At 41.4% G+C, this 13,272-nt stretch overlaps 1 protein-coding gene across 5 annotated transcripts in view; it reads left to right on the top strand.

Annotated features, from left to right (window-relative positions):
* Window positions 1–13,272, top strand: part of GSK3B (glycogen synthase kinase 3 beta) — a 248,952-nt gene that overhangs the window by 212,474 nt on the left and 23,206 nt on the right. For 2 of the 5 annotated variants that reach the window (XM_075000576.1, XM_075000573.1), the window contains exons 9-10: window positions 10,359–10,397; window positions 12,300–12,486. In XM_075000576.1, the coding sequence (XP_074856677.1) occupies window positions 10,359–10,397; window positions 12,300–12,486 (226 nt within the window). Of the gene's footprint in view, window positions 1–10,358; window positions 10,398–12,299; window positions 12,490–13,272 lie in introns of all 5 variants that reach the window. The other 3 variants (XM_075000572.1, XM_075000574.1, XM_075000575.1) reach the window with 3 other exon arrangements.

The raw sequence follows: 13,272 nt of genomic DNA, 5'->3' as shown, positions 1-13,272 counted from the left end.
AATATGAAGGACTGTTCGCGTGAAGTGAAACCACAAATCATTTAAGGGTCTCTTTAAGTTGTTAAGAGCAAGAAGATGCACTACAAGGCTGTTTTAGTAAATGTGTTTATAACTACAGTAGTGGTGTGTGATTACATGACAAACTGAATTATTTAGTTTTACAACAAATTTAAGTGACACCATATCTGCCTGAAATCTAGTTCAAAGTGTATGAATGGCTAACTCTCAAACACTACTTTAATATAGGCTCAGACAGATGGGTAAGTTCCTGCTTGCTAGGAGAAGGGACATTAATGTTCAATTGACTTCTGTTTCCTTCTGCTGCCAAGGAACAGAGAAGCCTAAATTTGATAGTGTTCTCTCTCAAGAAGGGGTGTGCGCCTCTTTTCAGTTATTTACACCACAATCTTCATACTTTTTTGTTCTTGCATATAACCATTACAATAGAAGTGTGTGCATCTTTCACCCCAGTTCTGCAGGGTTTTCCCTAGTGGTATCCTCAGGGGCAGCTATACCTTCACCCTGCTGTTCCTTGTGATGTAAGCTAAAGAGATAAACAGGCAGTCACCCTCACATGCTTCAGTTCCTTCTTTGCAGCAGCGGTTGGATCATGCCGTCAGATCACATATCCAGCAAATGTGCTGTCATAGTTAAGTGACGTAAGACTATTTCTGTAGCTGTGAACAGTCTGTGAACTCCAGACTCCACCCTGATAGTAGAGGAACCTATACCAAGGCCCCAGGCTTCACACTCTGTTCTGGGTATCACCAGCTTAATGCTCATGACATGAGAGGCCCTCCCTCTTGTTGCTTGAAGAGCTTGGCTGATGGTCATGTTAGGGAGAGGTTTTTGATTTGCTGGAATTTTAAGGCTGAGACCAGCTGCTTCCATGGCACAGACAGAAGAAGCATCAGTCTGGCTGACAGTAAAACAAAGGCCCATTTCAGTGTTGCCGCTCCCTCTCCCCTAGAGGCCAACGCAGCTGTGAAGGATTTAATCTGGTCCTCACTGGTCATTTGACTCATGGTACCTTGCTTTTCCCATTGCACATGGTGCATTTGTTAGCTTCCACGTATTGGTATGATACACTGCCAGTGACATCAGGTCTTGTGCTGTTTTCATTGGTCCCGATACCAGCTCCCAAACCAACAGTAGCTACTCTGACTCAGCATGTGGTACTGATGACTAGTAAGCCCAAGATGTTGTCTGTCTCGCAGGCCCATTGTAAATTGTGATTCTGAACTCCAGTGGTGCTGGCCAGTACTGCTCTGTGCTGGCCTTTGGAGTACTCGTGCGTCTACTCGAGATTCTGAAATGGTTCCTACGTCTCCTACTTCAGGGAATCTGGGGCATCCTCCAGGGGTTGTTTCCACTTCTGCAGTTATCTTGAGTAGGTTGAAGGTATGGAAGTGGTGGGTCTAGGCACAAGGGACTTTCCAGCCTTGTCATTGACCCAAGTGGGTACCCTGAGGTAGGTCTCCAGTGTCTAGATTATCTCTGCTCCATCACAGAAGTCAGTCCCTGAGAAGGTAAGTTTCACTCCCTAGTACTGTCAGACCATCCAAAGTCTGTACTGGGCATCCACTATGCTATAGAAATATATCCTTGGTACTCAATATTGGTACCAAGTTCCCACAGGGCGCTGAAGATCAGAAACACCCCTTATATGCTTCAGGCAGGCCTTCTACATTGACAGTTCAAGACCAGCCTTAATAAGGTTTTAACCTGCCTCTTCAACCGCCTTACCAGGTATGACCCTGGTTCTGGAGACATTTGCATGGGATGATTTTATGTCCTACCAAGAAGTCCTGAAAATGGTGGCCATGTCCCTGAAAATACAGTAGAGCTTTCATTGAAAAATCCCCACAAACGACATTTTACACCTGGCTGCAGCAGGGGAAATTGCTTTCCTTACACATGAGATGCAGCTTGTACAATGTTCCTGGCAAACCTCACCAGGCTGGTGGCAAAGCTCAAACACAAGTACCAACTTCCAGTGCAGGTGTATGAACAGTTTCATGAACACCTCTCACGAGGCTCCCTGATAGTGGCAGGAGTGAGTATGAGACTCTAACAAGTTAGAGCAAAAGCAAGTCCTAAAGAAAAGGAAGCAAAGAGATTGGGTCTTTTTTGGTAGAAAGGTGAGTTAGTCAGCTGAAGTTTCAATATATGTATAGCAAGCCTTCAGACCCTTTTTCCCCATTGTGATTATTCAAATTGGAATGCTATGTCCACATTTCTCAGCTGACCTTTAATCCATATCCACATAAGCTCCAACACTTCCTCTGGTCATTCACCTTGGTAATGACCTCAGTGGAATGCACATGAGCAATAACTAAAAGAAGAAGAAAATGGCTATCTACCTCTCATAATTGTTGTCCTTCAAGATGCATTTTTCATGCCCATTCCAAATCCCACCCACCCCCTTCATCGATGTGATCCAGTAAGAAGGAACTGAGGAGGCAAAAGGTTAGCAGGTGTGTATATATACCCTCATGGAGGCATTACTCTAGGGGGGTTCACAGCCAAGCCCATAGTCACTGCTAGATGGAAAACCTTCCCAAAATAATGGATGTCATTTATGACAAGATTTAATATTAATGAACAGAGCAGACTTCAACAGTTTGGAAAGCACCATTGTACTTGCAAAGACTTTAAATCAGATCATGCAGCCACAGCATGTCTTGCAGTTGATTTTGTCATAAGTGGCAGACTTCAGCAACACGATAGTCATTAGTCACTTTAGAAAATCTTAGCTCAAGAACCCCGAAGAAGAGATGAAAATAGTAGCTGTAGAAGCAGTACTACATGAAACGTAGTTTAATTCTATGTATTCTGTGAAACAGACAAAATCTAGATGGGTTGCACTGCACTGGGCATGTTTAGCTTCCATATTCCACTGGATGTGAAACTCACCCTTATTTATTCAAAACTTCAGAAGGGTTCATGGGATCCAATGGTTTAGTGTAACAAAGAAGTTTAAGAGATGACTGCTTCAGAATCTGTAAATACTGACACCAGGAATGTCATAATTTGATAATAAGGGCTCTCCCTTTTTGCTGACAAAGGTATAACAAGATCCAGTGGCTGAAGTTGAAACCAGACAGATTCACACTAACAATAAGACACACATTTCTAACTGAGTAAATAACCACTGCAAAACTTCGCCAAAATGGTGGTGGATTCTGCATCACTGCTGACTTTTAAACTAAGATTGGATGCTTTTCTAAAAGGTGCATTCTTCAAACAGGAATTCAAGGGTGTCCTATGTATGACCTATGTTGTATATAGGGGGTCAGACTAGATTACCATAATAACATTTGGTATCTGTGATTTTTGACAAGGTGGGAAAGAGTTGGGGGCAGAGTGGAGGGGTCTTGCATAAGGATTAATAATAAGAGGTAACATCATACCTAGGAATTTAAGAGAATTTTAAAAAGTTACAAAAATGGGAAAGGAGTCATCAAAGGAAAGAGCTAAACCATTTTAGAAAAGAGTGAGTTAAATGAAGCGGTTAGAGGTTAAAACATTAAAAGTGGGGCAAGGGGAATATATCTACTGTATTTACCATGTTGGATAAAGGTTACAGAATTTTAAAGCATATCTAAAAAGAAAACATAATAAAAATAAACAAGTGAAATGGGTGAGGTGAGTGAGGGAAGATACGTTTTTAAAACATTGCACTCTTCACTGTGCTCTCCAGTTTTGGTCTGTCATCTACTTAGATTACAAAGTCTTTGAGACTACAACTAGTTTTCTTGAATTGTGTCTAGTATTGTAATGCATTTAGCACAGTCTCTAGGTAGTAATGGCCATATAGTGCTCAGAATTACAATTGTTTTAAACATATCACTTCTCAAGTTCTTGGACAAGGGTAAACTCCAGCTAAAATCATATTACCCGCAGACTTTTACCGTACAATCCTTATTCTTGATTTTTTGGTGATATTCATCTGCTAGGGATGGTACAACTATCACTTTTCTATGCTGCACTCCCTCTGTTGAGGAGAACACACAAACACTGTAGATTTGTCTCTATTTAAAGACTTCTGCGTAAACTCACTAAGTACAGTATGGGCATGGATAGCCACTGTAAGTTTGCATCCATATGTCAGCAGATTCTTGAAACTGTTTAACTGAATGTTTCTCCCAGCACCTACCTTCTCCCCCGGGCCAGAGCTCCCTATAAGCTGAGTGCTTGGGTTGCCACCCAGAGGAGGTTTAAAAACCACCCACTTGATTAGCAGAGTGCCCACAGCTGCCAGCATCTTTTTTACATTGCTGGTGTACATCTGCACAGGTGTTGGCGCATATAACAAAATACATGGGTGGAAAAAAGACAGGGAATCATGTCTCAGACACTAGTGTAGTTTTAAGTGATGTAATGGGCCCTTTTTTTTAATCGTTTTGTGAGAAAGTTGAAAGATGGCTCACATGACCATGCTGGCCTTTGCATTGATGACGGTTATGGTCACTAGCTCATTCCTGCTCTAAGGAAAACACAAATGTCTTAGCTTTTATTTTTTAAAAGTCTTGCCCTTTTCCCCCAGTGTAAGCTAGTTACTGGAGTAGACAGCTTGTCTTCAGTATTTCCTGAGAATCAGAGCTTATCCACAATCCTCTTTATAGCTGTTGAAGGCAAATCCTTGGGTGCATGTAAATCATAACAACACATCCCTTGACTGCATAGATCCCTGATCATTTTATTGGCATGGGAACTCTGCTGTGCAGGTTGCATGCTACTTATGAGTCATTGAAGTTCCTTCCCAACCAGCTGCCTACAATAGAGCTCACTTCTCTGCAGGGCTACCAGCATGACTTCTGGCCATGACGGTAGCACAACAGCATGAGAGGGAGTGGTCTTGGTTGCTTTAGTCAAATCATTCAACCCGACTGCTCTATTTCCATTTCTATAAAATGGAGAAAATTCTTTCTACCACACAGGACTGTTGTGAGGATGGCTGATTATGGGGGTTAAAACTCACCAGAATGTGCACACAGTCTGTTCACAGGTGGTATTATTTGTAGTGATCTTAGTCTTTGTTGGTGTCTTGGGATAACTGTTGTCCCTTTAATTGACTTCACATGTGAAGTCAGTTTTCTCATATAAAACAGTAGTCTATTAAATTTGGATGTGCTCTGAGGAGTAATTTCATTAATTGCCCCGGACATCTTCAAGTCAATGGTTTGATAGTGGAGAAGAGTCACTTCGTTCGTGGAAATGAAAAATGAAGAGTACAAGTCCAGTCTCCCTCCCCTACTCCAGGATTGTCGTCTTTTACAGCAAAGTAATAGTAGGCAAAGGTTAAGTAGGCAAAGGTTAAGTTCCATTCCCAAACCTCTAAGACGCTCTCTGATTTTCACATAATTCATGAAGTAGTGTGTTTCCTTCCAGCAAGAAAGCAACTAAGAATATGAGTGCAGTCATGATGACTTAGACCATCTCCTTCAGTGTCCTGTCTTCCATTGTGGCCACTTGCAGATGTTTTAGAGGGAATGAACAAAACAGGGCAATTTCTAGTGATCATTCCCTGTTGTCCAGTCCCAGCTTCTGGTATGTGGAGGTTTAGGGGCACCTGGATTATGGGATTGTATCCATGATCATACCTGCTATAGCTGTTGGTGTGCCCATCGTCTATGAATGTTTGTGTTTAGAATTTCGTTTTTGTGGCTGAAGATAATAGTTAGTTTAACTGCATTCAGAATGAAGTATTTGCTAAAGTACTTTATTACAAACATTTTAGTGAGTGTTCATCTGCTTATGCACATTTAAATAGTATGCTAATGACTGATTTTTGGAACGCAAGATCTTTTGCATTGGCCTGCAGGCCTGCCTTGTGCTCCTCCTCTCAGTCTAGGTTTGAGGTCAAACACCACAGTCTCATCTGAGAGCTTTTCTGGCTGTGCAGCTACTGACCATATGTCTCTATTGCTACTACCTTTCCTTCCCACTGCTGCCATCCTTGCTTTCTCCCAGGATTTATGCAGATTCTTTTCTGTTTCTGCAGCTTCTGAAGTTCATTTTCAGATTAGTTTTGGAGGGGGGGAGGGGGGAAACAGGCATTATCAAACAATCAAGTTATTCATTCTGTTCATTCTCATTCTAATAGACATATATTGTGATGGTTACACTGAAATGGCTTTTGGAGTCAGTGCCCCAGTAGCCATTAAAGTCTTATAAAAAAAAAAATCAGGGAAAATAAAATAGTTATCCGAAATGTGTGATAAGACTGTTTTCCAGTCAGATTTGATCCATGTAATCTAAAAAGTTTGTTTCTCCAACAAAAGATGGTCCAATGAAAAGTATTACCTCATTCTACATTTTACTGATAATTGACACCCTAATAGACAGTCTTGATAGAGACGATGATGAAAGATAGTGAACTGTCCTCTATAGAAGTGATTTCCTCCAGGTTAGGGGGTAGGAGTGATAATTGTACAACAGTATAGAGAGGAGAAGAACAGAGATGCTTAAAATGCTACTGTGTTGTACCTATTCTTGGGACAGAAGCCCGCTGTCTGTGACTGCAAATCTAGCATTAAAAAAATAAATAAAAAGCTGCTGCACACATTAAGTAATTTTCCTGTGAATGTTTATCATTTCTCCTTTCTTGTTAAATCAAGCACAACACCAGTCCAGAGTGCAGATGGGGGGGGGGCGGGGGGGGAGGTTAAAGAGGAGGTGTAATTGCCCCTGGGCCCAGCATTTCAAAGGGGCCCGGAGTGGTGGTGGTTGGCGCACTGGGACCCTTTGAAACTCTGAGGCAGCACTGCTCCAGCTTGTACACAGTTGTGAGGGAGTGGGCGCAGGGGTCTAGCACCCTGGTCCAGGCGGTGCTGAGGGCTGACTGCCTTGGCTCTGACCTTTCTGGGATGCAAAACCAGACCCCCTTCCCACCTTGCCCCAAGGCCCAGGGTGATTGCTGGCGCCTCTGCCAGAGTGTAAAAATCCAAACAAATGCATGCCAAAATGTCACTTTTTCAGTGGGATTTGGGGGTTTATTTTTGCACATACTATCTCTAGCAAAAGAAAACTAGCAGCTAGCAACACATTCAAGCTTTTGGAAGGGGTGGGCGGGGAAGAAGCAGGTTCTGTTGATCTAAAATAAAAATCTTTCCAAAGAGATTTAAATAAAATGTTACCTTCTTCCCTTCCGATTGGCAATTAAAAATTAGCTTACAAACTCAGAGGAGTTGTGCATCAAATATGAGCCTGTTTCTGTGGTGGTGGTTCTTGGGAAAACCTATCAGCTCTTGAAGATGGAGAAAATTTCTTAACAGTGTTATCACAAACTTTAAATTTGCTTAGGTAGTGATTAATTGAAGGATTACAAATGTAATGCCCATATTTTTATAGGGCTCCTTGGTTGATCATGGCAATTACAGGTCAGTAGACCTAACATCCATATTGGGCAGATTGGCTCACAGCATAGTAAATAACAGAATTATCAGACACATAGTTGAACTCAATTTGTTGGGGAGGAGTCAACATGATTTTTTGTAAGGGGAAATCATACCTCGTCCATCTTACTAGAGTTTTTTTGAGGGGGCTCAAACACGAGGACAAGGGTGATAGGATGTACTTAGCGTTCCAGTTCTCTCACCAAAGACTTTTAAGTTAAGTAAGCTGTTATGGTGTAAGGTAGAAGGTCCTCTCGTGATTGAAAACAGAAAATGGTAAGAATAAATGGACAGCTTTCTGAACGGTGAAAGGTAGAAGCTGGGAGTGGGTCACAGGTCACTTTGTGACTATTTTGTTCATTCCCCTCTGACATAACTGGCATTGGCCACTTGTGGAAGACTGGATACTGAGCTAGATGGACCATTGGTGGGACACAATATGGCTGTTTTTATGTTCTGATGCAGTTGCAACATAGTTAATTTTAATAAGCCTCTAAGTGTCACAGCAGCAAAATGGCTGGTGGCATGAAATAATGTCTTTTGATACAAGTGAGGATAGAAGTCCGTGCTGGGGTAACATTGTGAAGCCTTTGATTTGGTACTTCATTATACAAAGACTTCCATGTTGTGCATGAAAAAAAGTCTGTTATAAAAATGTGAATGACAAAGTCAGTCTTGCCAGTACTCCATGAGGTTGGGTTTTGAGAGCTTAGTGCTGAGGTGTGTGTCCAAAGCCCCATCTGTCCACTTTCTTCCCACTTTCACTGTAGAAAGATTTAAAATTCAGCCATGTCATGAGCCCCATTAACCAACTGCAACCAGTTTAAATTAAGATGATTAAAAGTGTATGTGCTGCTTGTGCACAAAGACTTCACCTGTGTTCATTCTGAATGTTTTGAGAAATAGATCAGGTATTGTATTAGAGGTATTTCACTTGGCAATGATTTTTGAAAGGCCTATGATGATTCAGTCTCTGGAAAGTGATTAGTAAAATGCACGCTGATCACAGTGTACATTAGGTGGAAGGGGTCATTTGGAATAGGCAACAGACTTGGTTTTCCTATTTAGCCATGAAGGCTAATTAGCATTTAAACGATGACAAAAGGCTTGAAAAGGAAGAACTTGCATTACAGAGTCCTTGGGGAGTGGAAGGGAAAAGCTGTATGTCTGTTCAGATGAATCTGTGTCCATTCTACACAAGAGTTTTCCCGGGGTCAGAGTGGGGAGGAGTTATCATTCAGCCATAGAAAATGTGATCCTGGCTGCAGCTTTGGCAAGTGAGGTTTCAGCCTGAAAATGATTGTTTTGGGAAACATGGTTTTTGAGTTATGCAAGTGCAAATTCTGCTTGAGAAATGTTACATGTAAAGTTTTTTTTTGCATTTGTTTATCTCCAAAACACATTCATTTTTGAAATTGAAATTTACTAGCCTGTCCATACTGCAGAGATTTCACCTTGGGGGAAAAAGGAGTTATTTCATTTTATAAAAATGAATTGCTGCGCAGGTGGGGTAGTATTTGATTACTTCAAAAGTTCCTGTCAGTGTTTTTTTTCATTTGTTTTTGTTTTTGTTTGTGGCCTTGCTGTGCATTTTGCCCAGCTGTATTTAGTCTGCATACTAAATGTTAGTCTCCCTAGCCATATTTTACTTTGTGAACTTAGCTTTTTTCCCCAATTCAGCCAGATGTATTGTAAAGTGAAGTAGATTTTACTCTGGCCGGATTTTAGTCCGTGCACTAAATTTTAGTCCGCAGACTAAAAATAATCCGCGGATTATTTACTAAATCAATTCTCTCACTGAAAACTACATTAAGAGCATTAAACTGTTTCACTGGAATATAAAAGTGAGGAGTGAGGGAGTTCACAGCTAATGGTGAGTCATGTCTGTCCTCCAGGCACTTAGGCACAATAGAGCACTGATACCATCCCAGCTTTCAGGATGTGCCCCATTGTGCTCAAGTGTTGGTATAAATATTGTTTTGCACTTCACCTGTAACTGTGACTGTCCCTTGCTCTTGATGTTTAATGTTGTACCCTTCTGTGTAGTTCTTGGTGGGTGAATTAGGCAGAATTTCAGGTGGAACTGTGTTGAATTACTGCAGCTAAAATGCAGGTTTTTGCTTTATTTTAAGTTCACTTGTTCCAAAAGAGAGAGAGAAACCAGTTAAGAATTTTTTTAAGCAATGGGTATGAGTGGGGGAGGGGGAGCCCACAATAAAGAGAGAAAATTAAGTCCATACCCTCACTCTCGAGGAGACATGTCCAGTTCCTGAAGAACCCTAAAGAGAGATCATCAAAACGAATCCATTGGTGGGGAAGTCAATCCAAAATGGAGAATAATCCGCGGCGGCCTGATACACTCATAGCTCACACAAATTTAAAACAGTCGAATTAGAAATACAAATTAGAGCTCTGTCTTTTCTCTTCAGCACAAATCCTAAATTGGTTTTTTAAAAATTTTTCACATTGTGTCTGTGGGACAGATTTACAGAGGAAAAATGAGTAGTCTGTGCACAAGGGATGCACACACTGAAACAAAGTAATTCAGCCCCATTGTCTATGGACATTCATATCCAGGACAGAGAGGACTGCAAATTCTTTAATATGGCAACTCAGTCACCCTTTTCTTTCTAGTTAGAATTTTGATTTCAACTTTTTGTTATTTATTTATTTATTTTTTTTAAATAAATGCACTGGCATTGGAACATAAATTAACATAGAAATGTTTCTATACTATGCCTCACCATTGCACGATCAGTTTTTTTGGCATACACTGTGGTCAAGTTGGACTTGCTGCTATGGAGACTGATGTTTAAAGTTTCTAATTGTATAAACATTTTCTATGTCCCCCCACACCATGGATTTCTTATAATATTGGATATATTTTTCCTTGCTGGACTATTCTCTTTTGGATTGACTCCCCCTGTTTGGATTATTTCACTGCATTATCATCTTTAGGACTCGTCAGGAACAGGACATTTCACCTCAGGAGTGCGGGTATGTACTTAAACATTTTTTCAAATTATTAGGGCTAGTCTTGAAAAGAGGAGAAAGAAAAGCTAGATGTGGAAAAGTTGGGTTCAGACGCATTAGATAGCAGCCAGGTGAATGTTTTCCCTTTGTTATACAAGAAGGAAATGATTCATTAGGCACAGATCTGCACCTGTTTCTCTTTTTACTGACTTTTATTTGTCGAGGGTGGGTATTTGTGTGTGATGGGAGGGGGCTGGTTTTTCAGTTTCTGATGTGGCTAGTGTAGATCGTTGTACTAATTCCTTACCTTGAATGACTCATTTTCAGTCCAGAGGGAGGTTGAGTAGTTGTTTCTTAAATTCTATAAATAGATGTTGACAGGTTCACTGACCTGAAAGATGAAGAATTTCAGGGAGTGGGGAGACAAAGGGATGCCTGTGGCAAAGGGCAGGTTTCAGTGGCTCTCTATTTTTCTATTTTCATTTAATAAAAGACTGAATCATATTCTTTTTTGGACTGTAACTTGGGAATCATTTGCCATCACACCCCTTTTCTGTTGTGGTCAGTAATCCGTACCTTGGAGGCAATGGGCTTTGACACAGAATGCAAATAAAGTCCATCTATCCCACCCACTAAAAGTACACACGGCTCCTTCAAGTGCAGAAGTCAGCAGAAGTTCTGTGACCTCAGGAGCTGTAGCATTTGGGCTTTGGTGCCAAACTGAAGCTTTTTCTTACATCGCTGTAGCACTCACGGTGTCCTACAGCAACCTGAACACATTCTGCTCTTCTCACACTTAAACATTCTTTACTCTATTCCCTGAGATGATGAATTAGTTCTAATGCATTCTACACTAACTCAGTTGCTCCTGACCTAGCTGGGAACCAAGCTGGTTAAAAAATTGGTTAATTGTTGTCGGTCACCTGATTAATTTTAATGGTCTTCCATTAAAATTTACCAAAGCAGAACCTGTACATGTGCCTGGGACTGCAGTCAGTTAGCATGTGATGATCTTTCCTTGACGCTAGGTGCTTGGGGTTGCATTGGTGCAAAAGCATTTTGGATTTAAGACTTCTCCCCCTTTCTCCCACCAAACTTCTCCCTCACCTGTATTCCACATGCAGCATAGTGAAAGGAAATTGCAGAAGCAGAATATTAAGGACATGTATGTGACTGTCCCGCTTTGCCTTGAATGTAATGAGGAGACGTAGATTTGGGGTTTTATTCTGGCTGTGCAGGACCATTTGTAAGAGGTCTGAACCACTTCAACGAAAAACTGCTTTGCACTCTGTGATTTTTATAACCTCCATGTAAACTTAGAGAGAGTCAAATAGCTTTCTCACTCACCGCCTCTTAGCTGTTCTGACAAACTCCAAATGTGCAGGAATTAGCCCCGTTAATTCATTGGCCTTGCTTCACACAATAAGGCCAAGAAAAAAAAGAAAAAAACCTGCAAATTTGAACAGTGCTATCCATAGTAATAATCTGACCAACTTGCCTTCAAAAATCCATGGGGGGGGAATAATTTGCTTACTGCCAAAATTAACACTGGAGAGCCTTTTAATTTTGTCTTTCAGGGAATCCTGCTCATTTGTATCCCTCTCCACACCATACGCATGGCTGATTTCACACCCCCATTCCTACCCTGTATTTATTGTCATAAGATCATTCTTAAAGTTGTTTTTCTGAGCTCATGTCGTCTTTCATTAGAGTCGTAACACCGCCCCCTACCTAAAACCCCTTTGCACTTAACCCTTTCAACCCCAAAAGCTGGATTCTCCCATCCCAAAACACGAAGACCCAGTGTATTAGCACAAATAGCATTTAGTTTCAACAAACTGGGCCCTGAGATTGAATTGCTCAGGCTTGCGGCAGTAACAAACGTAAGCAACAAGCCCAAACAATCTGTCTGTTGTTTTTCTGTAGGTCTTCCGACCCCGCACTCCACCGGAAGCAATCGCACTATGTAGCCGTCTGCTGGAGTACACCCCCACTGCCCGCCTGACTCCTCTGGAAGCATGTGCGCACTCTTTCTTCGATGAACTACGGGACCCAAATGTCAAACTACCCAACGGGCGAGAGAAACCTGCACTCTTCAACTTCACCACTCAAGGTAGCTTGTGCGCGTTGAGGATGTTCTCTTGGGAAGAAGCATTGTGCCAAAGGTTCTGTCATACAAGTGTCATTTTCTCACTAGTAAAATCCAGAGGTGGGGCGAGAACATTGACTGGTTACATAACTAGAAATCTTTCTCCAGAATGAACTGCATCTGCCAAGGGAGTCAGGGAAGTGAGGTGGTCATCCTCTTGCATTATTGATTCAAATTGAGTCCCCAGGACTAAAAGTCATTGCTTTCTGATTGCATAAATTAAGTGTTCTGCTTCAGTGTAATTCCTGGTGTTCACCATCCCACTGACATCTTTGTTTGGCGTCTCACCCACAGAGGTTGAGAACCCTGTGGCCCACAGAGACAGAATTGTTTTCTAAAGGTGACTCTGTTCCAGCATTTTGGGAAGCTGTGTGGGAAAGCTTGCACTACAGTGTTAGGGGGTGATCAAATACGGAGTTTCCACTTCTCCAGGGCTAAAATACTACATCCATCCTCCAGCATTAAATGTAGTAAAAACTTAACCTTTTAACTTATTCTGGATGACCACAAAATGTATCACATTGAACTGCCTGTGGCCACACCAGCATCAAATTAGCAATCCTTGGCTGACTTTCCCCCCGAAAATGTAAGTGCTGGATTTACATCCCTTACTTAATTTATTTTCTCAGTTTGCATTTCATGTGTGTCTTCATGGTTGGTCTGGTTGAGTAGGGAGTACAAGAAATGTGGCATACAAGCTTGTATTACCTCCAAGGAATTAGTTCCCATTTTAGTTCAGCTCCTGTAGTT

The sequence above is a fragment of the Carettochelys insculpta genome, chromosome 1 (genome assembly GCF_033958435.1).
Source record: "Carettochelys insculpta isolate YL-2023 chromosome 1, ASM3395843v1, whole genome shotgun sequence".
Classification (NCBI taxonomy): Eukaryota; Metazoa; Chordata; order Testudines; family Carettochelyidae; genus Carettochelys; species Carettochelys insculpta.
The sequence above is the reverse complement of the archived record's forward strand: the minus strand, read 5'-3'. Positions and strand labels throughout refer to the sequence as shown.